Source organism: Botrytis byssoidea, assembly GCF_014898295.1.
Source record: "Botrytis byssoidea strain MUCL 94 chromosome Unknown BBYS_017, whole genome shotgun sequence".
Taxonomy (NCBI): domain Eukaryota; kingdom Fungi; phylum Ascomycota; class Leotiomycetes; order Helotiales; family Sclerotiniaceae; genus Botrytis; species Botrytis byssoidea.
In genome coordinates, this window is record NW_024065858.1 from 261,721 (window position 1) to 285,000 (window position 23,280).

At 42.9% G+C, this 23,280-nt stretch overlaps 9 protein-coding genes across 9 annotated transcripts; 7 read left to right on the top strand and 2 right to left on the bottom strand.

The window, feature by feature from the left end:
* Window positions 1-360: 360 nt before the first annotated feature.
* Window positions 361-1,620, bottom strand: EAE97_008148 (uncharacterized protein; the record flags this gene model as incomplete). Its single annotated transcript, XM_038878662.1, has 1 exon — window positions 361-1,620. One exon carries the CDS (start codon window positions 1,618-1,620, stop codon window positions 361-363), a length of 1,260 nt encoding a protein of 419 aa, XP_038730342.1.
* Window positions 1,621-1,825: 205 nt separating this feature from the next.
* EAE97_008149 (uncharacterized protein) lies at window positions 1,826-4,401 on the top strand. The gene is made up of 3 exons (XM_038878663.1): window positions 1,826-2,128; window positions 2,177-3,086; window positions 3,136-4,401. The coding sequence occupies exons 1-3, from the start codon at window positions 1,988-1,990 to the stop codon at window positions 4,071-4,073; spliced, it is 1,989 nt and encodes a 662-aa protein (XP_038730343.1). The 5' UTR covers window positions 1,826-1,987; the 3' UTR covers window positions 4,074-4,401.
* EAE97_008150 (uncharacterized protein) lies at window positions 4,402-6,309 on the top strand. The gene is made up of 5 exons (XM_038878664.1): window positions 4,402-4,581; window positions 4,639-4,715; window positions 4,785-5,211; window positions 5,269-5,586; window positions 5,644-6,309. The coding sequence occupies exons 1-5, from the start codon at window positions 4,558-4,560 to the stop codon at window positions 6,154-6,156; spliced, it is 1,359 nt and encodes a 452-aa protein (XP_038730344.1). The 5' UTR covers window positions 4,402-4,557; the 3' UTR covers window positions 6,157-6,309.
* A 261-nt stretch (window positions 6,310-6,570) lies between these two features.
* Window positions 6,571-8,043, top strand: EAE97_008151 (uncharacterized protein). Its single transcript, XM_038878665.1, has 3 exons — window positions 6,571-6,861; window positions 6,997-7,089; window positions 7,220-8,043. The coding sequence occupies exons 1-3, from the start codon at window positions 6,704-6,706 to the stop codon at window positions 7,353-7,355; spliced, it is 387 nt and encodes a 128-aa protein (XP_038730345.1). The 5' UTR covers window positions 6,571-6,703; the 3' UTR covers window positions 7,356-8,043.
* Window positions 8,044-8,680: 637 nt separating this feature from the next.
* On the bottom strand, window positions 8,681-11,377 carry EAE97_008152 (uncharacterized protein; the record flags this gene model as incomplete). Its single annotated transcript, XM_038878666.1, has 8 exons — window positions 8,681-8,757; window positions 8,888-8,997; window positions 9,055-9,924; window positions 9,977-10,217; window positions 10,272-10,513; window positions 10,568-10,811; window positions 10,973-11,203; window positions 11,287-11,377. The coding sequence occupies 8 exons, from the start codon at window positions 11,375-11,377 to the stop codon at window positions 8,681-8,683; spliced, it is 2,106 nt and encodes a 701-aa protein (XP_038730346.1).
* A 2,136-nt stretch (window positions 11,378-13,513) lies between these two features.
* EAE97_008153 (uncharacterized protein) lies at window positions 13,514-14,692 on the top strand (the record flags this gene model as incomplete). Its single annotated transcript, XM_038878667.1, has 1 exon — window positions 13,514-14,692. One exon carries the CDS (start codon window positions 13,514-13,516, stop codon window positions 14,690-14,692), a length of 1,179 nt encoding a protein of 392 aa, XP_038730347.1.
* Window positions 14,693-16,724: 2,032 nt separating this feature from the next.
* Window positions 16,725-17,076, top strand: EAE97_008154 (uncharacterized protein; the record flags this gene model as incomplete). The annotated part of the gene is made up of 3 exons (XM_038878668.1): window positions 16,725-16,749; window positions 16,777-16,882; window positions 16,905-17,076. The coding sequence occupies 3 exons, from the start codon at window positions 16,725-16,727 to the stop codon at window positions 17,074-17,076; spliced, it is 303 nt and encodes a 100-aa protein (XP_038730348.1).
* Window positions 17,077-17,598: 522 nt separating this feature from the next.
* Window positions 17,599-20,251, top strand: EAE97_008155 (uncharacterized protein; the record flags this gene model as incomplete). The annotated part of the gene is made up of 6 exons (XM_038878669.1): window positions 17,599-17,768; window positions 17,823-18,201; window positions 18,251-18,449; window positions 18,501-18,532; window positions 18,585-20,075; window positions 20,126-20,251. The coding sequence occupies 6 exons, from the start codon at window positions 17,599-17,601 to the stop codon at window positions 20,249-20,251; spliced, it is 2,397 nt and encodes a 798-aa protein (XP_038730349.1).
* Window positions 20,252-20,855: 604 nt separating this feature from the next.
* On the top strand, window positions 20,856-23,127 carry EAE97_008156 (uncharacterized protein). The gene is made up of 5 exons (XM_038878670.1): window positions 20,856-21,237; window positions 21,321-21,941; window positions 22,053-22,173; window positions 22,223-22,730; window positions 22,787-23,127. Exons 1-5 carry the CDS (start codon window positions 21,167-21,169, stop codon window positions 22,918-22,920), a joined length of 1,455 nt encoding a protein of 484 aa, XP_038730350.1. The 5' UTR covers window positions 20,856-21,166; the 3' UTR covers window positions 22,921-23,127.
* The last annotated feature ends 153 nt before the right edge of the window (window positions 23,128-23,280 follow it).

The following is a 23,280-nucleotide window of genomic DNA, read 5'->3' on the forward strand; positions in this document are numbered from 1 at the left end:
TTTCAATACCTACCAAGATAGTCACGTGGTAGTAAAGTGAAGTGATGCATTTTTAGGGATTGGAAATGGATTTGAAAAATATTCCGCTGTCATAAATGTGGTTAAATTCTGGAGATCACTAGGGGTCTGTCAAAAGTAAATCTGTGGGTTTTGAAAGATGTAGATGTATATTTCTATTCTATGGTAGCCCAAGACAAGTCCTAGACGAAGGCCCCAATGTACGCCATGATACCGCTTTTACTCTTAGATGTCATCATAACCTTGGGATATTCCTAACTTTTCATAGCCTTTACCTGAACTCCCTGCACCATGTGAACCAGATACCAACCCACAACTCCTTATTTTTAGATGTCCTCACCATTACGCCCTTTGCGAACGATTGGCACGACTGGCGCGACTACCGAAGCTGGTGAAGCGTGCTGGACCAAGACCCATTCTGACCTCATCCAATTGCTCCATACCAGTTTGGTATTTCATCTTCTTGACGTTCTTCTTACCACTCATGGAGTGAGTGCCCAGGAAATCATCCAGAATGCCATCGAAGTCTTGACGAACATCACCTTCTACAGTAGAAACGGAAGACGAAGCCATTGAGACGGACGCCATATCATCGAAGTCCTCATTATACTGTTCCTCAATCTTCTCAAATCGCTGATCGAGTGTGGTAAGGCCTTCGGTTCTGAATAGTGAAGACGATGTCATGGAGTATGCGGAAGGATTAGTCAAAGCACCCTTTCTCTTCTTGCGTCTTCCGCCATTTGTTGTGGTAGTAAATATAGATGACTGCAAATCTGCTTGTGAAGGCGTAGCTTGAGCTTTACTAGACTTTTGATCCTTCTTGAATTTACTGAAGTTTGCCATCCAATCTCCATCGCCATGATCCTCTCGCTCGTCATCGTCGATATCTTGGGTTGTAGCAGGTGCGTCCTTGTATTCTTGAGTAGGCTTTGCCGTGGCGTCCGATTCCCATCCATCTTCATCATCCCAAGTTTCATCGAATTCATCTTCATCTAATTCCTCGCCATCTTCTGCCAATTTTCCGAAAATTTCATCATCATCGTCTACATAAGCCTCGTCTTCTAAAGCCTCCAAAACCTCCCTTAATCTCGGATCCATATCGGGTTGGAAACCAGCTAAAGCATCAGGGACATCTTGTTGCGCTTGGTAAGTAACCTTGCGGAGGTTCTTGGATGGTAAGATCTCAGCATCAAGAACGGCTCCAGCCTTGTCTTCCAAACTTGCGTTCTTAAGCGCCTCTTCCAAAGATTGCTTCCCCTTGCCCTTGTTCTTATTTTTTGGTCCAGTAGCTTCGACAAAAGTTGATTCACCCCCTCCACGGCCCAAATCGCGCATATGTTGCATATAATCATATTCGGTATCGTCGTAGTACACGCCATAGTTTGCGGCTTCACCTTCGTTATCTCTGACATGCGCAATACCTGAACCAAGCTCGGCGGTTAAATCATCGAGTTTCTTGACTTTATTCGGATTGGGTGCACTGGTGGGGTTCAGGACCATGGACGAAGCAGATTCATCGTGAATTAACGGATCGTTCTGAGGGCGATGGACAAGTTGAAAATGTGTCGCATTCTTCTTATCGATCCACTTTCCTCTAGCCATATTGCCGGTATTATTTATCACTTGGAATGTCGAGAAATGGGTTTATTGTCTTCTGCTCGGATGAGAAATTCGGGGTTTACAGATGCAGATATCAGAATTATAAATCTACATGTGTGGAAAGATTTAATTTTCTTAGTGCGAGGGGCTGCTTTTTTTAGGCGGGCCCATCTTCTTTTATCATAGTACTAAGCCGAGAAATTTGCCCCTCATTTTTGCTCGATAATCAGAGATAATCAAAACTCCACCGTAAAATTATAAAATTCAATAATTCATTCTCAACCCCGCGAATTTTGAAACTTTCTTGTAGCGTTCTTATTTGTATTATCATTTATCGAAACAAAGTGAAGGCCGGATACAAGTAAACACGATGGTTCTCGCGAAATCCAAAAATGCCGTTGGACTGGGGAACAGTTTGATGAATGATAGGTTTGGGAAGGGCAAAGGAGCAGATCGCAAAAAGACCACAGCGACTGGAATTCAGAGAACACACAAAGACACCGGTGAAACCGTATGTATAAATTCAATCAATCTATCTCTCCATACTGACAGAACATAGTATGTCACAAACGAAAAGCAAGAGGCCAGCTGGGTCAAGATGCGATCGGTTACGGAGCAGGCAGCACTCGATGAATTCTTGTCCACTGCAGAGTTAGCCGGCACAGATTTCACAGCGGAGAAGATGAACAATGTTAAAATTATTCATACCGATCAAAAGAATCCATACTTGTTATCGGCTGCGGAAGAACGAGCTGCAGTTGGCAAGCAGAAGGTACATAAAGAAAGACTCACAGTTCCAAGAAGACCGAAATGGGATTCTACTACGACCCCACAAGAACTTGATAGAATGGAGAGAGATGGTCTTCTCGAATGGAGAAGAGGACTAGCTGAACTCCAGGAGAATAACGATTTATTGATGACACCATTTGAGCGCAATTTGGAGGTTTGGAGGCAGTTGTGGAGAGTTATTGAGAGATCTGATCTTATTGTACAAATCGTCGACGCCAGAAACCCGCTCTTGTTTCGATCGGAGGATTTGGAAAGATATGTTAAAGATGTTGATAGCCGCAAAGAGAATCTCCTATTGGTGAACAAGGCCGATATGTTGACTTTGGAGCAAAGACAACACTGGGCTGACTACTTTGAGGCCGCCGGTATCAAATACAAGTTCTTCTCGGCAGCTTTGGCAAAAGAACTAAATGAAGCGATGTTAGAGGAGACTGAAGAAGAAACGGAGGCTTCTGTATCTGCATCAAAGCTAGCAGAGAAGGCGAGAGCACTTGGGCTTGACGACGATGATGAAGACGATGATGATAGTGAAGCGGATAGCGACGAGCAAGATGAAGAGGCATCTGTTAAGGAAGTTGATGAGGAAAGCGACGAGGAAATCACTGAAACCGAAAGTACCAGAATCTTGACTGTAGATGAGTTGGAGGCTCTTTTCTTGGTTCATGCGCCTGACGTTCAAGGTAAAGATTGTCACATTCATGAAACTAAATGTAAAGCTAACAAATATAGATTCTGAGTCAGGAACTACTAGAAAGACTCAAATTGGTCTCGTCGGATACCCTAACGTTGGTAAATCTTCCACCATTAACGCCTTGATTGGTGCCAAGAAGGTATCTGTATCATCGACACCAGGAAAAACGAAGCATTTCCAAACCATCCATCTTAGTGACAAAGTTCTACTTTGCGATTGTCCTGGTTTGGTCTTCCCAAATTTCGCTACCACCAAAGCAGAACTTGTGTGCAACGGTATTCTACCTATTGATCAACTTAGAGAATTCGTGGGTCCAGCTGGTTTAGTAGCACATCGCATCCCCCAAGGATTCTTAGAAGCATTGTATGGAATGAAAATCGTGACCCGACCTTTGGAGGAAGGAGGAACCGGTATACCAACAGCTGAAGAGATGTTAACAGCATATGCTAGAGCAAGAGGCTTCAGAAGAACAGGACAAGGTCAGCCGGATGAGTCAAGAGCTGCTAGACACATTCTTAAGGATTACGTTAATGGAAAGCTGCTATTTTGTCAGCCTCCTCCATTGGACATTGATCCTTTTGAGTTTAATAGAGAGCTGTATGACGAAGGTCATCTACCAGAGAAGAGACGACAGGCTTTAGCATCTATGGCATCATCCGCCGATGATCAAGCTTCTGTTGCAGATTCCGATGTTATCGAAATGCCTCAAGGACCAAAGTCAAAGAACCTTGACAGTACTTTCTTTGCTCAGGGGCAAGGCAATTCAGCACATTTACGAATGCCTTTCAGTCACAAATACTCTGAGCAAGGAACCGCTAGCGGGAAACTACTCTCAGGGAGGAAACAGGCAACATTAATAGCTTTGGAGAAGGATGTGGATCCAAATGATATTAAGAAATTGACCAGCAAAAAGCATTTCAAGGGTAATAAACCAGGTGGAAAGGGCAAGAGACGAGCGAACTATTTTGCTGATTAAAGGTCTGATATCGGTCGGATTTGGGTCATAGAAAGAAAGGATACCTCAATAACGGTGGCGGTTTGCATTTCTGAATGGAGTCAAGGTAGTGATTAAATAGAAATTGAATATCACCTCGGTCAACGAGTTGAAACCTTACCATATGGATCGATTTCTCGTACCATTCGTTTCAGATCATCATGCACAGTGCATCCTATAGGATTCGATGAAGAACGTTCCTGGCCCCCACACCGTGAATTGCCTCGGTATAGGACAATTGGCCGAGCCGAACTTGTGTGGAGAAGTTTGGGGTAACCAGAGCTAAGAATACATTAAAACAGCGAAGAGGAGCTCAATGCTTATATTAATCTTCCATTCAATTAAATATTTGTGAATAAGAAGTTTTGTTCATTACACAATCGTTGCTATATTTTCACATTACTTTGAGTTTTGACACGACTTTGTACACGTTTCTCCAGATCCCCTTAAAATATCACCACCCATCATGTCCGACAAGATCCCTATTCTCGTAGGAGCTATTCTTCTGATCACGCCTCCTCAAATACTAATTATTATTTTCTTCTAGGCCGCTAATCGTGTGAGTGATCATGCAAAGAAAACACTTGATCTTGTCACAAAATTTGTCGAAGAGAGATGTATACCGTATGTTTGCCACGATACCATTTGATTTCATGTTCTTCACCGCACAAGACCATCACTAAAAATTCACAGCGCCGACCCTATATTCCACGCTCAACTCGGCGAAGGTACTCAGAGATGGGATGCCTATCCTTCAGTCATCGAAGACCTTAAGAAAGAGGCACAAAGTCTCGGATTATGGAACTTGTTCCTCGCAAAATCACATTACAAAGAAGGGGCCGGATTCTCGAATCTCGAATATGGATTGATGGCAGAACAATTGGGGAAATCACATTTGGCATCTGAAGCTACGAATTGTGCGGCGCCAGATACCGGAAATATGGAGGTGTTGGCGAAATATGGAAATGAGGAACAGAAGAGACAGTGGCTAGCTCCATTGCTGAGCGGTAAGATTCGTTCAGCTTTCTTGATGACGGAACCGGATATCGCAAGTTCGGATGCTACGAATATTCAAATGGATATGAGAAGGGATGGGGATCATTGGATTTTGAATGGCTCGGTGGGTTGGAGCATCTTTAATTTTGTCCAGGGGCAAAACAGCTAATCTATTCTATAGAAATGGTGGTCGAGTGGCGCTGGTGATCCACGATGCAAAGTTTATATTGTTATGGCTAAGAGTGATCCTAACAATCCGGATCAATACAAGCAACAATCTGTTATCTTGGTACCAGCCGATGCCCCCGGTATCACTATCAACAGAATGCTGTCAGTCTACGGTTTTGATGATGCGCCTCACGGACATGGTCATTTGACATTCAAGAATGTTAGAGTGCCAGCAAGAAATATGGTACTTGGCCCCGGACGCGGATTCGAGATTATTCAAGGTCGTCTCGGTCCCGGACGTATTCATCATTGTATGAGATCTATTGGTGCTGTAAGTTACAATGATATCTACATCCACCAAAATATTCCAAAACTAATCATTTTGTAGGCCGAGAAAGCTCTTGATTGGATGCTCATGCGTATCAATGATCCTAAAAAGACACCTTTCAAGAAACAGTTGAAAGAACATGGTGTGATCCTCGAATGGGTAGCAAGATCAAGAATTGAAATTGACGCGGCCCGTTTAGTTGTACTCAATGCTGCTATTAAGATAGATGAAGGTGGTGCAAAGAGTGCGTTGAAGGAGATTGGTGAGGCAAAGGTACTCGTACCAACTATGGCATTGACTGTCATTGATCGTGCCGTGCAATCGTTTGGAGGAGCTGGTGTTTGTCAAGATACCCCCCTCGCATCCATGTGGGCAGGTATCAGAACATTGAGGTTGGCCGATGGACCAGATGAGGTACATCTACAGCAATTGGGCAGAAATGAAAACAAAAGAGGAGCTGAGGTGACTCAGAAGATTCACAGACAAATGGAAGCTACGGAAGCTCTGTTTGCTAAGTACAGAGTCAAGCATGTAGAGCCAGGGCCAACTGTTCGGGAGAAATCTAAGTTGTAGGTAAGATAGGAATAGGGATTTAGTGTGTTTATGCGTACAAGGGAATGAAGACCGAATTTTCACATGATCTACTCCATTGAAGTATAATATAGTTTTAAAGGTTTATAAATTCATGCCATCACGAGCATAATAAATGTATAAGATTGATGATATGAACATAACGACTGAATAAATCAAAACAAACAAAACAATCCAATCAAGCGTTCCCATTTTTACGTCAGCAATGATTGAGTTTCAATACATGCTTTTTACGGCTTGGGCTTGGGCTTGGATCCAACTTGGTAACTTGGAGGGGAAAGTGGATCAACGGAAGAAATATGCTCATCGTTACCCAGACAACAAGCGTAAATAATTCCAAAGGAAGATCATAAATTTTCGATTTCGCTACAACTGAAGGACAAATACGAGTACATAAAAACACATAAAGTCCTCACTTCTACAATATCTGATTTCATTCACAATCACAAGAACTTTCAAGAAGACTTACAATAAAACACTTCTTTACTACAATTAAACAACAATCAATACATTCACAAGAACATATACAATGTCTTCCACAAACGTTCTCTCAAACAAAGACGTCAACATCTCAGCTATGAATCAAATCAACAGTGTGGTTGATGAGAAGAAGACACCAATTGGTGCTGACCCTCATTCTATGGAATATCATCGTCAAGTTTTGCAGAACAAGATGCAACAGAATGGGTATGTTCTTCCCTTTTTTGGTTACTTCTGCCTACACAATTCAGCAATCTTGAGCTTCGCCATCCCTTCACCTGATATCCATCCCCAGATAATATTGGGATAAAGGAGCATTCACTAATTGATTTTAAACTATAGGGGTCAAGAGGAGAAATATATCTCCCCATCGGATACCATCCAATCACCAACTACTGCCAAATTGTCGGCTTATCGCAACAAACAAGTTGGAAAGTGAGTACTATCTTCCGCTATTCCTTTCATCACAAACCATGGAGGCATTCGCACAGCCTCGGGCAATCTTGCCATCGCTAAATTGCACACAAAATGCTCCAAGAGACAATTACTAACAGCAACCCTCCAGGAATACCAAACCTCGCTCTCTCTTCGCAAAAACCTCTGCCAAAAAACTTGCCGCAAATGGTCCACTTTTCGGCAAAGACATCTCAAGTCCAAAGCAAACCACAAACGATAATGCCGGCGACGCTATGCAAGAATAGATTTCTCATTCTCTATATATGAGATGGGATTAGTTTTTGTATTTTGCACGGTAGCGGTTCCAATAGAAAGGCGTATAAGTATCACGCGCTTTCGGATTGTTTTTGGTTTTTGACTTTGGTTCTGGTTTTGGTTATTTTCGGTCGGCAAGTCATTGGACAATGATACACATATTATCAAGTGAAGGGTATTGTGACAAATTGGTTTATTGTTAGGCAGGGGTTTGGATGGAGAAATAAGGAAAGGAAAGAAGAAATTTTATGATTGTGTATTTCTACTGCGTCTCCACATCTACGGATGTTGTGGAGGGTAGGGTGGTTTGGGGCACCGCGTGATGGACCTGGATATCACGTTCATGCGAGGGACGCGTGAAAATGGTACGCTTCCTAGCTAGGAATCTAAAGTACTGGCTGAGTTGGGAATATCATGGCTCAACTGTCTTCGTACGTCTGGTATCGATCATGAGGCGTTTTGGGATACTATTTCCTTTCTTCCCTTTCAATGGTTGTATTATTTCTTCGGTGGGGCGGATATCAAAAGGCTCTTGATAACCTAGTTCAGATTAGATGGGTTAATTTTGAGAATTTTCTCTTTCTTTACTTTACATTTGAACATCTTGTATACAATACAACCTTGCTATCGTGATGGTTTTGTATGATGTGCATATCAATGACATGCTTAATTCGCTTCACTTGGACTGGCTAGCTCACTGTACGAGATGCCTACAGTAAAAGGGTGCGAATTAAATGTCATCGTATGAAATGCACTTCCCTTGAGTTTTCTTCTGTGATCTTGTTTGAGACCTCTTTGTAGGAGGGTTTTGAAAGAACGAAGGAAGAGGTGTCATATACCTGACTCAAGTCGGTTCACTGGGGAGAATAGATTTAAGGCCGGGGCTTGAGGGCCGGAATAGGAGTGATGTTAAGTTGGGTTAGAGTACGCTGTGTGCTATGCGCTGTGTTTCTGTGCTACATGAGAAAAGGGAAATGGGAAAATTCTTCAAGTGATTTTGGGCACGATACTCTGGTCTCTAGCTTTGGAATGTCAAAGTGCTTATGCACTCGTCGGAATCAACGGGCACAACGTATCACACTGTCAACATCAAGAATATCATCTATCAATAACCATATCCATAAATCTTTCATTAAAAATCGTTATACTAAATTTCCTTTGGAATCCCCGCAGTGAACAGAACAAACTCCCGAAACAAAGTAGTACTCCAAGACGCATGTCCGACACCCGTTAAAACTTTTCTCGGGCCAAAAAGGCCATCCTCATTGTCATTATAAAACATTAGGCTAGGGCAGCTAAAAAAGATTGATTTCCTTCAAAAGGGTGCTGGCGGGTAAAAAGGTGCACCGGCATAATCGAAACCTGTTTCGAGACCATTTTGAGGGTAAGGTTCTGCGGTATGTCAGTTCACGTTGCTTTTGAGCCAAAACCATGATTGATGAAACGAGAAACATAAAGCGAGAGATAGTGGCATCAATCAATGAGCAAAAAACAAGATATGAAAGTGATATTAATAACTTACCCCAGAAAATTGAATCGAATAAATCCATCGGTGACATATTCAACGTCTGTTCTACAGATTGCATATCACCACTCACATTATTCATCGGCATTTGTTGCGCGTAGTCTATCCTGTGTGTCTGTTAGTCAACAAGTATGGATAAAGTAATCGGAAAATAGCAAACATACGGTGGTACTATCCCATTTTGCATAGAAGCCATAGCAAGTGCAGCATTTTGTTGTTCATATTCACTTGTCGATTTGAAGTCTGGGCCTTGGATTATCTGAGCTTCCGGGGCCATAGCCGCTTGTTGTTGAATTTGTTGTTGTTCAACCACCCATCCATGATCATATATATTTTTCAGAGCAGCCAAAGCCCTTGACAGAGGTCCGCTGAGTTCAATATCCTTATCTGATTTGGGAATGGTGGATGGTTGTTCTTTTGCTGCAGTAACCGACAGAGCACTTATTAGATCTCCTTGTAGCTGTCGAACTTCCGGATCTGTTTTAGTTTCACCCAAGATCCCCAGGAGAACTGCGGACGAGAGGCCATGGTAGGTAAATGCCCATGAGCGTGTGGGTATAACGCTCAATGAGTGCATTTTCAAGTACATTCTAACAGTCTCCGTGAGATTTTGCTTACACTTTTCTGCGATGATTGCCTTCTGGTCGGAAGACATCCCATTTTCACCGCGTCGAAGAGCGGGTCGGCATAACACTGAGACAACGAAAGATGTGTGAAGACGAAGCGCGAAGTATTGTAATCTATCTTGAACTGTCCTGCATTTATCTTTAATGCGGAGTGCTGGGAGAACTCTTTGACGAATGTTCTCAACGTCGACTGAATTGGCGATGATTTGATTATAATCGGGCTCAGATACCGAATCATTTTTGACGAAATCCAATACTCTTTGGCATAGATGATACATGGCTTCTGTGTAGGTGAACCCCTCCGTCAAAGCAATGGGGCTTAGAGGGACTTTACATCTCGTGATCACAGCGATTGGAGATCGGTCAAATGACAGTGAGAGTAAACTATCTTGCCAAACGATTGTCCACCTTGAACCCGTTAGATTAATAGAGAAACACGACAGTGAGTGAGTGAGCATACCATAGTTTACGACGAGGTAAGTCATTCTCCTCAGAAGAAGTGAATCTACCGCTCTCATTAGGACCTCTATGAAGGCCCAGAGCTTGAGCAAGTCTACAAGTAAGACCGATCAATGCCCAAGAAGCCTCAGCTTTCATATCATTGGCTAGAACAAATCCAAGGATTAAGAGTGCTTGCAATGAATCCAATGATGGGCGAATCAAGAAATTAGATAGCCTTAGGCAATGGAATGATGTTTGAACTGTATTTGAAATTAGTCTCCTTTCATATTCAAAAATAAAAGTATTCAGCTTACCAAAAGATTGTGAGGCTGCTACACGTCTGTGATATGTAGTTTCGGCGTAATTTGATGATACAGCAAGGACCGCGAACAGCATCCCAAGCCAAGCTGACGATACTCCCTTCTGATTCGGATTCCTACTCTTTGCAGAACTAGCGCGATCTTCCAGGTATATGCACAACTTCGTCTCAAAGTCATCAATATCAATCAGCAGGCCCCAAAATGGTTGAACTATCTGTTTGTAAATTTGGAATGATCTATGGAAATGTTAGCTGTGATTACAACTTGTTTACATCTTCCATGCTACTGACTTTAAGACATCTTTGTCCGACGGCAATGCCATAGCAATGTCATGTCTTATTTTGTCCATGTGTTCTTTCGACATGAACGGGTACGGAGCCGTTGATATTTGTAAACCTAGTATAGGCATAATGTCTTTCCGAATGACATCGTGTTCACCTTCGCCCGGTGATGATCCAATCTGAGCCTCTTCACTCAAAAAAGCTGCGATTGAATTCTGCCCAAGATATCGTGATTCGTTTGGATCATCTTCTTCTGTGGTGATATTAACTTCAAATTTCAATCGGTCTCACAATTATTTGGTATTATAAACACTTGGCCCCGACTCAGGGGGTATAGATGGCATAGCTTCAAATAACGAACACATTTGTCGGTATTTGAACTTCTTGGCAAAGCTGATATGAATTTGAATTTACCTGTTGTTCTTGGCCAGCCGTCTTCCTTTCTACCAGAGTAATCACTGGCACTATCTGGGGTACGAGCTCTTTTAACTCCAGCTATTGAAGCCGTCGGTATCGCCTTTCCGAGATCCCGATTCTTAGGATTGTACGAACACAAGAGAGCGTGATCTCTCTTCACACAATTCTCACATGGGTGTTTATTATCACATTTGACCTTGCGTTGCCTGCAAGGCCAGCAAGCGGTCCCTAAGACTTGTTTAGCAAGCTGCCTATGAAGGATTCTTGACTTGCCACTATCCAGCCAAGAATGGGAAAATGATCCATCATACCATATCGAACTTTACGATGTGAGTGTATGATCCTATTGGCCTCATCAGGAGTGATGGAGGCTCCGATTGGTTCTGATGGTCCTTCACTCATGGTCGTCGTGAAACAATTCCATTCAATTCATGAAAGTAAGGTTGGGAATGCCGAGGGAATTCCGGAAAGTGCTTATCTTACTCACTCAACTCCACAGCTAGGTGATATTTGGCTTAGCTTAGCACGTGATAGATCGCTTGGTATTGACTTGGCAATGTAACACAATGAAGGGGAAATTAAAAAGACGTTGAGCTCCTCGGAAAAAAATTCAGGTAAATAGGGATAAAACGATCAGAAGGATGCAGAGACATGATAAGTCATACGAATATGAATGATTATGCAATCAAATTTATGAAAATTCTCTCTAGATCGCTCAATATACCTATCATCAGCAATCATTCAAACATAGCCGCATAACCAGGATCCTTACATAGATTAAACTCCGAACGACGGATTCATGTCGGGATATGATCTTTACGCTTCTCCCGCTCTCTGAATGTTCTCGATGATTGGATAGCTGAGAGTCGTTGGTCAGCCCTATGATGTTAAGTGACTTAGGTTGCATCTACATCAGGAGCAAAAGTGGTTCCTCAAAAACATCTGATATGATGATACTCGAATAGAGATTTCCAATAGGGTGGTGTTCAACATCATGTTTTCGTTTGTGATTTCAATTTCAACACATATTCTTCGTTCTAATCACCCAATTGGCATGAGCCTTCAGCTCACACCTATAATTTCAGTCTCTCCAACCTCAAAAAGCTTGAGGTTATCTGTCAATTGCCTACTCACTCGAGTCACTACAGTATCCCCCCTTACAGGCCGATACTATACTTATGCACGGTAACACTTCAATACCTGAATGGTGAAATTCACGGTGGGTATATGCGTCGATTTGGTCTAGCTCGTCACCCATATATAGATTAGTTCGAAGCTACTATTAAATCCGATTTCCACAAGAACTTGAATCAAGCTTTTGAGTTTATGCAACTACCTAGGTAGCGCTGCCTCGAAAAGTCTCGTCCGCCATGCATTTCTACACCTTCTTGCATTAAATACTCTTTGAGATTGTTGCAAACTTCTGAAAAGGTGCCAGTGGTTCGAAGACACATACTTCCGCCAGTTTTTCCAAGAATCCAAAACCATGCATCATTGCTGGGATGATCGGCTTTTAGTCAACTATCAATGCATTTCCCTGCACCCGTTCTGGAAACTGCTCTAAAACTTCAAACTTAGGTCAACGTACACATACAGCCTGCAGAGGCTTTCAATGCTTTTGTATAGAACTATTCTATGGTGGTTGTAAAGGATATTACTCTTTTCGGGGCATTCGCAGTCATCCAGAACTCTCTGAAATGAGAAAAATAATGATTCAAAGGGTCACTTTGGAGATTCAGCTGAAAATCATTCCCGTATTTCAATGTATACGAAGTGGAGTTAAATTTTAGCTGATGGCTAATATTTTTTCGGCCGAACGATTCCAATCAGACCCTAACTGCATTGGTTTAATGCGCAATTTTTTGTTCGCGGTTGATGAATGCGATAGATGCTTCGCAAAGTCAAAGTGTCAACCCATTTCTTCCCGAAAGCTCTGGGCTTTTTTTGACCTCTGGTCACACCTCTGGTCACACCTCTAGTCAACAACTCAAGTTTTCAAAATCAAAACCATTCAGATATGCACCAAAATATTTCACGTACGTCATTCTGTGATGACAAAGCCTTGATTGTTGAAAACAGTAGTTTGGCTCTGGGCCAACTTCGGTCTGGAGGTGGGAAGTCTCAGCCAGCCAGCTAAGGCTGATATACAAGATATTCAATATCAGTGGTGTTTTACTTGTTAATCACATTATCACCATTTTATTGCATTGGAGTGTATCTAGAAGTAATGTAAAAGATATCAGGCCTCAACAATCACAATTGGATCTCAAATAGGATATCGCAATTATGAATCCAATATACAAAATGTTGAATCCATTCAAAGAGTTCTCATGACACTGTCTACCTTGTTCAATCAAAGATTCACACATTGGATATAGTCCCCTAATTGTGTACTTCTCTCTTAGACTCCTATTTAAAGCCTCCTTCTTCCTGGATCCTTCTTCATTCAGCAGACACCAGACATCAAAAGAACTCCATTTCAACATTCCCAGATAAATACATACGAACCAATAAATAAGACACCGATTATCAGTTGCCATGTCTTCCAGAGACATTTACGACAAGGCAACAGTCTATAATCCTGTAGACACTCGCACCAAACCCCCTCAAAACAGCAACACTTCCAACAAGCTTCCTTCCTCTCACTCCAAAGTTCCTTGCCCCAATCGACAATCCTCTTCCGCTGCCCCAAAAGCATACACTACACTCGAAAGAGACAATAAATCGACAAAAAGAGGTTTGTCTCAACAGCACACTTTACTTCAAAGAGATGGACAGGCTTCTTCTTCCCGTGGACACATTTCAGGTTCTCATGATCGAACTCAGCTCAACAGAGACCAACAATCATCATCAAGCTCAAGACAGCCAAGCATGATGCGCGCAGCAACAACTGCTCCTCCGGATGCGAAGAGCAAGTTTAAGTCTCAGCATGATGTCAAAATGGCCTCTCAACAAGTCAGATACCAGGAGATGACTTACGAAGAGAAGAAGAAACAGGACGAGTGGGTCCGTAATTTCATTGTCTATGCCGGGCCATGCCCTGCTGGGTTCGGCTGGGAGCGAGTCAAGTATGGATATGTCTGCAATGGTGGGAATCACTTGTGTACCGATGATCTTTTGGCTGAAGGCAAAGGCGGCTTTTATAGCGGAACCCTTGACGCTGGATGGTGGGGTCCAGTCTATGACCCAGATCGGCGCTTACTATTAGATTATGCAGACGTCATAGTATGGGAGTACGCCAATAAACACGGGTTAAACCCAACAGTGGCTCCAATAGTCCCACCGCCTAGTATACTAGCAACTCATGAAGTTCACCCAGGAATTGCAAAAGCAATGGCAGGCCAAGGACCCATGCCACATGCTTGCTCAGTTGAACATGTCATTGAGAACTTCAAGCGAGTAGGTGAATTTGAGAGAATTATGGGAGTAGGAAACAACTCTAGGTCCTCTCATCATGTTTCCGCAGCATCAAGCCACCATTCGTCAAATGGCTATCGCTCATCCAGTGGACATCTCTCATCCAGCGGATATCACTCATCAGGAATGACACCTCAGCTCAGCACCCTCTATGGGCCAGGAGGTCTGCCGAATCGACTTGCAATGAGCACGAGCAATGGTTCTCTATCCCAAGGAGGTCGACTCCCACTCGTGCATCTACCAGCTGCTTATCGCAATGATCCATATGGACAGGGACTATTGGGACGCCGCGGACATTAAGCCTGAGAAAGTGGAGGAAGGAATCTGTATATTACGCTCTACTACGTTCTAGAGGATACTACATGATGACGATAATGATAATGATAATGCGTGACTTTGGATGAAGATATAGATATTAAATAGTTCAATGCGAGACGTTATATTAAGACAATGAACAATTTGAATATGCATGTGAAATATGAATACAACTGTGAATACCTATACAAAAAAATACTGGTCATCCACCTTCCATCTGATTCACGTTTACACAACCTATTCAGTTCCATTTTCAACTCTTGAAACGGAATTCCCTCTCCGGCCCCTAAACATCACCAGTGTGATCAAGGCAGTAATCCCAATTTCCAATCACCTTGAAAGTGTTATCGCCAATACTGGTAATTTGTATATTTTTATTTTCCATCGTGGCCATTTCATTCGAATGCAAGAGTGCATTTTGCTTACAAGGTGTGCTCATGTTATTACATTCGCGTGGGTCAGTTATGCACTCGATGATTCAGGTTGAAGCCGGCTCACTATGATCACGGGGGGAGGTCGTGATGACTTGAAAATTCGAATGAAAAGTGAATGTGAGAATGCGATTCAGCTTTGGCTTATACAACGAAGGAGAGATACCTGCGGTGCTGAAGTATTTTAGGGAGACGGATTGATAGGGAAGAGTATCCAGAGCGAACGCAAGAAGGATGAGGATGAAGGCATTCTATTCCAAATACAAAAGTAATTGGTCACTCAGTCGAACTTTGTAGGTAAATCAGATCACCATACTTATTTAGAGAAGGCCTTTCGATCTCGAGAAGACAAAGTACTCATATTGGAAAAAGAAGCTCAGACACGCTGCACGCAATTCTTCATACAGAAGTGGCGGAAGCTTGCTTGTGGGCGTCGATCATATACAAGCACCCACATCAAACCCAGGCTCCAAACATGACTCAAACATACAACAAGATTCGAAGACAGACGATATAAAGCTTGCGATCCGTGTATTCCATGAAAGCTTCCTTGCCTTCGACAAAGCGGCCCTAGGAACATGTGATGGTTGTGTAAAAGCCCAGGCTCAATACGCAGAGAGCCTGTTCAGACGAAGCCGATATTCCAACAACGAAATTTGACGGATTATGCTGCGTCAAGAGTTCCACCGGTTAAATCCGCTGCGATATAACCGACATAACCGATAAGAGTAATATTAAGGCCTCAAAATTGGCAAGAATAGGAAACAAGGCTTATACCCAAACGCTGGTGTGGAATTTCTGGTTGATGCAAACTATCCGCTAACGACTTTGAAAGCGATTCCTAGCCTTAACACGATCAGGAAGACCATGAGACTGCCAAGACGAGAAGATCTCTGGAATTCCAGATGATGAAGAGTAAGAAATTGAGTTGGCTGCCAATATTTCGATTCTGATTTGCCAGATTGTAGCGTTTCTCCACATCTTATCGACCTCACATGGTCTTCCGGAAGATTAGATTGATTTAAAAGTAGATGTTTCAATATCCCACCGACAGTAATAAGTGAGCAAAGCTTTAGTGGGCAAGAAATCGATGCACTTATTCAATTCGAAGCTGTAATGTAGGCCTCACACCCCTTGAGAAAGACTCAAATTGTCTACTCACTGCTTACGAAGATACTTCTGATAATCACACTAGAGTGATTGGAAATGCAAAAGATTATTTTATCCGCCGTTTGTTCTCGGTGTCGATTAGTATGAGTATAGTAGAAAGTAGCCCCTCGATTTATTCACGGCATTGGTGACCTCGGGATACGCTTTTGGGCAAGTCTGCTTCTTACATTAGCTTTTCGATCTACAACACCCCGCCTGCTGCCCTGCCTGACGCAATCTTCAGTGGATACTACACACCTCAACTTGATCACTGACTCAGGAGATCTTGATATCGAAATGTACGGCGAGTCCCGACCATTGATTTGATCAAGTACACCTTCATCAATTAATGATTTGATCACCCATTAGTTTTTTCCTCTTGGTCTCCTGCCATATGCGTGTCATGTATATCTAGGTATGATAACATCTTCAAGCACATGTATGCATGTGTTGCCAGAAGAGGTAAACCGCCTAATCCCAAATAAGCAGCTTTAACAAAATCCGCGTTTGGGATTGGGACTTATGCACCTGCCCAATCTGCTGCAATTCCATGGCAATCACTATTACTGGTAGCTTTAGGAAGTCTACTGCCGGAGTACGTTACCAAACTTTGGCAGAGCAAGAACATTATTTCTGCTCATGGTAATTATGATCACAACAAGTACCGGATTTCCTAGTGCAATTTATAAGCATTTCTTCATGATAGTGGAAACGATTAAGACGAGACCAGATCCTATGGCTGTGAACATGAGGAACATCAAGGTGATACTGGATAAAACGAACTTTTAATGCTATATTGTAAGCCGGATCTAAGACAACACAGAAAGGAAGTTAAAGTGCATGCCATCTGCCCTCATATTAGACTTCGAAATCGTACTGGTTATATGGAATGTTGCGTGCTCCTCCCTATGTCGTCGTTCTTGTCACCTATCTATTTGGGTTTCAGATCCTGGTGGTCCTGAGCATGGGATTTGGATATGAAAAATTCGCTGTTTCGATGTCGTAAATGAACTCAATACCATAAAAACAATCTTCGCCTTGGGTGTGATGATCGGAGGATGGTCAGCGGAGGGTCAACGGAGATTGATATTTATCTCCGTTCAAACAAAGTTACCTCAATTTGATAGGTTGAATCATTTAGTCGTTCCTGATTGCCATCACGTGAAGCCCCGGCTGTCTTCCGCCCGCCAGTCAATCAGTCCGCCAATTAATCTGTTCTCTATTTTCTGTTATCCATCTCCCTTTTTGAAAATTGCCCGGTATATTATTAGTGATATATTGTTAGTGATAGACTAATACTGCTTAAGTATTATGGCCGACCTTGTACCCGCAACTGCATCAGAATTGTCAGACACTGTATCACAATCTTTCCCCCCCAAAGACAATATAGAGGATAATTCACGGGAAAAGAAGGTTGTACCCAAAGCAAGTCGGCAAAGATTCAAGCCACAATTGTCATGCACCTTTTGTAGAACTCGAAAGTATGCGAATGAAATCCGATCTACCCTTTATTGACCTTACACTGACCCAACCAGGTTAAAATGCGACCGCAATTCCCCATGCAACAATTGCTCCAAGAGAAACTTATCTCCATCATGCACATATATCCACAATTCACGTGCGAAGACATCTCATGCCCAGAGAACCAGAGAGAAACCAAAAGATGTTCAAGACCGAATCCAACAACTAGAGGAGCTAGTCGTGATTTTGATGAATCAAGCCAAAGACACAACAGCGCCGCCGAAACCAACCATCTCACCTGGCTCTCGAAGCTCTACGATCAAGCCCCGAGAACTTTCATGGCCAGATGATGCTACGATATCTGAAAGTGCGGATTCCATCGGACGCATATCTGTCGAAGATGAGGTGCAAAATTATGTCGGCGGAGCCCATTGGGCGGCAATACTCGAGAATGTATGTATTCCTCTTCGTATGAGCCGATGAGTATCTAACAGTGCTGTAGATAGCCGGCTTGAAGGAATCATTGGGATCTGAGGAATGGCCACAGGGAATAGCTAGTGGAAAGAATACTTATGAAGGGCCTGAGCTACTTCTTGGAGACAACAGAAAGTCCTCAAGGGAATCTATTCTTGCTTGTCTGCCGTCGAAACCTCTAGTTGATAATTTGGTCGATCGCTACTTCACTGCGATTGACGCTTCCTGTAAAATATCATATTCTGTGGAAATGGGATTGAACGCTAACGAGCATATAGTTATCACTCATGTGCCGACGTTCAAAAAGGAGGTGAGAACTTTCCCTAATATAAAAATCGGCTCATTCTTTAACCCCTTTGTAGTATGCTGAGTTTTGGGATAATCCCAACTCAAAATCTATTTCCTGGATTGGATTACTATTTTCTATAATATGCCTCGCCACGAATTTTGAACTAAGAGCAGGAGATTTCCCGATCACAGCTCTATCAGACTCGGCAATACGAGACACAGAACAGCGGACCAGATTATATCGTGAGAAAACTGTACAGTGCCTCATAAGTAGTAACTACACGGAACCAGGACTGTACACTGTCGACACTCTTTTACTTTATTATCTCAGTGAGTATTGCGAAAGCAAGGATACACTATTTGGGTCTTGGATGGTTTTTGGGATGGTTGTCCGTGCAGCGATGCGGATGGGTATGCACCGAGATGCCTCTCATTATCCCAATATATCAGTTTTCCGCGGTGAGATGCAACGTCGAGTATGGGGTGCAATATTACTTGTTGATATTCAGACTTCATGTCAAGTCGGACTTCCTCGAATGATAAGCGAAGGGACGTATGATACAAAGCCCCCCAATCACCTCCTAGACGAAGATCTTCATGAAAATATGGTTGCATTACCGCCCATCAGATTGGAGTATGAATCATCACCTATAAGCCACGCACTCTCTAAATATCGCCTTCTTTTGATATTTGGTAAAATATTTGACACGTCGAATCTTGTCACTCCCATCTCTAATGATGAAGTCATGAGACTGGAAAAATTGCTCTTTGAAGCTCTTGGAGAGATCCCGGATTTTTTTCGAGTCAGATCCATCCACGATCTCGAAAACGGTTCTCTTATGTTCAGAGTAAGGAAGTTCTCGATTGAAATGACTTATCTTAAAGCACGTTGTTTTCTTCATCGTAAATTTCTCTCGGAAGCCGAATCATTGCAGAAGCACTCTTACTCTGTTAAAGCGTGCGTCGATTCTTCAATGCTGATTCTACAATATCAAAATTATATGACAACCGAGACAGCCCAGGGTTCTTCTTTACACGGCATGGGCATGAGATGGATTACATCTTCTTTAATGACTTACGATTTCCTCTTAGCTGCAACACTTCTTTGTCTTTATCTTGGGCAGTTGATGGCTGCCGAAGAAAAATCTATGGATATCAACCTTCAGGATTTTCCAATCGACTGGACTATAAAAGATATTTCGCACGCTTTATCCAACTCTTACCGAATATGGAACAATCCCGAGATTGCATCGGAAGACACCATGAAATTTTCGAAGGTACTGAAGGCCATGGTAAACAAAGTTGATCACTGGTCTACCGTAAAAAAAACCCAAAGAGAGGTTGCAAAGGACATGACGAATGAATTTAACCCAAATACCTTACCCTCTAAGCATCACGAGGTTCTTTCCACTTCCGTTCCGCGCCAAAGCTATCCCATAAATTATTCTACTCCAAACATGTATTCCTTGCAATCAAACAGCTTCGAGGAAACCCCAAGTGAGTCTTCCACACCAAATATTGGTATGATAGGAGACATTTTGAATGATCCAACCGGTCTCGATTGGGTAAGTGATTATTTATCTCTCACTGAATACATACTAATCCAGAAACGCAGAGTCTTTGGGATAGCAATTTCCAAGGTAATAGCAATTATATTGATCCAGGAGCTTCGTTGTGTTCTTCCGATCCGTACTTTCCTTTTCAGGCAGCTGGATTTGAGTCCAATCTGGACGGCAGTTGATGATCACTAATTAACCCCCAAGATTGGTTGATTACCAATGCATGGCTTGTCCAAAGCTTATTTATAGGTCGCAGCCAGAGAATAGGCTTCCCAAGAAAGCTTAAAGGTTTCCAATGCAACGTGAGTGGGGAAATTTATTATTGGTTGGATGCCCCAGTTTGGCATTCGCTTATTGCATAGTCTGGGGCAAGAGAACGAATAACTGAAAGACTAGTAAGTTAAATTCTACCGGTTCCCACACCACCATTCTAATAAAATTGTTTTTAACAGACTGGACCTCAACGACCTCCGGAGCGATGATGTATGACAAGTGCGATTAGTTGTACACGAATCGCTAAGTACTGAAGCGGCAGGTAGATGACCGGTTGATTGTTGAAGACTGCTCGAAATAGTCAGGTGGTCTTTTGCGATAGTAGCTCTAGAATTAAGAAGGTCTGAACTGCTGATAACGGACTTGATGCAGATCATCCAGAGCTCATCGTCTCCTTCAAGTGACTGGAGACCCATCAAATGGCTTATTGTGCAACATTGACGCAATGCGATGTTGGTCATGCCCAAAGTTCTCAGAATTTTCACATGGTATAACTCTATATTTAAGCATACTCATGGGTTCTAGATGTAGTCTCGATTTACATGGTTGAAACCGTGAGGAAAACTAGTAATTTGTCTTGCCTTGCCCCGCATCAAACGCGTGTCCATCGTGATAGCACAGAAATTGTGCCTCATTTTCCCCCCAAAAAATACCGAATCTTGCCAATCTATCACCGATCTATGACCGAGAACGAGGTCAAACCTCACTGAAGTGATGCCGTCGTTGTATAGAAAACATTGCCAAGAAACCGCCAGCCCTCCTTAGAATGTGTACCTTGACCTAAATGGTGCTCTACCCCGTATCACCAGCGTCGGAGCAGTGAAATGACGATACGTGAGGGAGAATCGAGAGAATCTGGATTAGAAGCAGGTGCGCTTGCTGGAGAGATAAAAAGGTATGTGTCCGGATCGCTTTGCACAGTTTGATTTGAAGTAGACTCAATTTTCCTTCTCAAAACAATTCTTTCAGCTTTCATAGCGAAGATCTTTCAAACATGCATTTCATCAATGGCCACACGACTCTGCTGATCATCTTGTTTCTCAAACAAAGCATTCTGGCAGCACCAACTGGAGATCCGCTTCTTGGCTACAACCCTTCGAACGTTGTCATCAATCAAGATACCGACAATTTCGACTATGAACTTGCACCAGGCCAAACAGATCTAGCAACCGTAGGCGCCTATCTGGACTTCAGCACAATTGTGAACCCTCAACCTATCCGAGGTTCCAAAGGTGGCACTGACCCGGGTCCAAGAACTTCACCATACGATATCCTTAACCCTGATAAACTTGCACCTCCGGGCACCGACCATGGAAGCGTGAGCAATGCACAATGGCCCATGGGCCTCAGCCATGCGAAGCTAGGGCTCGACCACGGAGGATGGTCGAGACAGCAAAACGTTGACAATATACCTGTTGCCACAGAAATGGCAGGTGTAGATATGCGTTTGGAAGAGGGCGCTTACCGTGAATTACATTGGCATAAGGCGGCAGAGTGGGCTTACATCTTTAATGGGAGTGTGAGACTTCAAGCTGTTAATGATGAAGGTCAGACCTTTGTCGATGATTTGAGTGCGGGTGATGTTTGGTACTTCCCTCCGTAAGTGACTCAAGCCACCGTGTGCTCTACCTCATGTTATGCTCGCTTGAGGTGGGGCGTTACTTGGCGTGATATTTCAGCTTATGGTTTTACTGACGAACATCGTTTTAGAGGAGTGCCACACTCTCTGCAAGGATTGAAAGGTGGAGTTGAATTTCTCTTGGTCTTCGATGACGGAAGCTTCTCCGAAGACAATACCTTCTTGGCTTCAGAAGTCTTTGCACATAACCCAGTATGACAACCCCACAGTACCTATGATATCAAGAGCTAACATTATCAAGGTTGAGATCCTTTCCAAGAACTTCCAACTCCCCAAATCTGCCTGGTCCGACATCCCTTCTGGAGAACTCTTTATTTTCCCCGGCACAAACGCTCCTACCGATATAGCCGAACAGAACATCACCGGCTCAGCTGGTCTCGTGCCGAAAGAATTCTCCTACTCTTACCACCTCTCCAAAGCGCCTCTGACGCACGATACCCCCGGTGGAACCATCAAGATACTCGATCCAAAATCCTTTCCTCTCGCGGCTCAATTTTCTGCCGCAGTCGTAACTCTGCATCCTGGAGCTATGCGCGAAATCCACTGGCACACCACAAGCGATGAATGGAATTTTTTCATATCTGGCAGTGCGAGAATTAGTATATATGCAGCTCAGGGGCTAGCAAGAACGTTCGATTACCGTGCGGGTGATTGTGGATATATCCCCAAAGGAATGACGCATTATGTTGAGAACACTGGGAATGTTGATGTGATATTTATTGAAGTTTTGCAAGCAGACCATTTCTCAGGTGAGTTTTGTTTGTTGCTTATTGGTATGACTTGATGGGATGCTGATGTGTGATAGATATCTCGGTCGGCCAATGGGTTGGTTTGACTCCCAAGCAGATCGTAGCTGATACGCTCAATTTATCCAACGAAACCGTGTCGGCTTTCAAGAAAGAGAAGCAGTATATTGTGACAGGTGACGTCCCGGAGTGAATTGGCTCGTAGGCTTCTCGGTTTAAAACATGTCTTTCGTTTTTCTGTTTCCTTCATTCAAGTCTCCTTTTGCTCAATTTCAGTTGCTTTTCATTGAGTATACGTCTTCATGTATTGCCGCAAATAAGAGAAATTTTTAGTTCTCCCGCCACTGAAGGCACATGCAACCATTAAGATAGCTTTTCATCAATTCTATGATTTAATCTCTAAAAAGCTGCATGAATTCGAAAAATTATGAATTCTTTTGTAAGAAGAGGTACAAATATGGAGAAGTAGAATCTCCAACGGAGGTAGTAATTTCGCTATACATGACCTTCCTTGGCTGCAAGAAGGCTTGTAATACGAGGCTTTTCTTGGCAG

Excerpts from the sequence above, each read along its gene's own strand:
- EAE97_008149 (XM_038878663.1), top strand. The coding sequence starts at position 1,988 with ATGGTTCTCGCGAAATCCAAAAATGCCGTTGGACTGGGGAACAGTTTG. Across the intron at positions 2,129-2,176 it reads ACAAAGACACCGGTGAAACC|TATGTCACAAACGAAAAGCA; the intron begins GTATGTATAAAT and ends GACAGAACATAG. Across the intron at positions 3,087-3,135 it reads TCATGCGCCTGACGTTCAAG|ATTCTGAGTCAGGAACTACT; the intron begins GTAAAGATTGTC and ends TAACAAATATAG.
- EAE97_008150 (XM_038878664.1), top strand. The coding sequence starts at position 4,558 with ATGTCCGACAAGATCCCTATTCTC. Across the intron at positions 5,212-5,268 it reads ATTGGATTTTGAATGGCTCG|AAATGGTGGTCGAGTGGCGC; the intron begins GTGGGTTGGAGC and ends TCTATTCTATAG. Across the intron at positions 5,587-5,643 it reads GTATGAGATCTATTGGTGCT|GCCGAGAAAGCTCTTGATTG; the intron begins GTAAGTTACAAT and ends ATCATTTTGTAG.
- EAE97_008151 (XM_038878665.1), top strand. The coding sequence starts at position 6,704 with ATGTCTTCCACAAACGTTCTCTCAAACAAAGACGTCAACATCTCAGCT. Across the intron at positions 6,862-6,996 it reads AACAAGATGCAACAGAATGG|GGGTCAAGAGGAGAAATATA; the intron begins GTATGTTCTTCC and ends TTTAAACTATAG. Across the intron at positions 7,090-7,219 it reads CGCAACAAACAAGTTGGAAA|GAATACCAAACCTCGCTCTC; the intron begins GTGAGTACTATC and ends GCAACCCTCCAG.
- EAE97_008156 (XM_038878670.1), top strand. The coding sequence starts at position 21,167 with ATGACGATACGTGAGGGAGAATCGAGAGAATCTGGATTAGAAGCAGGT. Across the intron at positions 21,238-21,320 it reads CTTGCTGGAGAGATAAAAAG|CGAAGATCTTTCAAACATGC; the intron begins GTATGTGTCCGG and ends CAGCTTTCATAG. Across the intron at positions 22,731-22,786 it reads GCAAGCAGACCATTTCTCAG|ATATCTCGGTCGGCCAATGG; the intron begins GTGAGTTTTGTT and ends GATGTGTGATAG.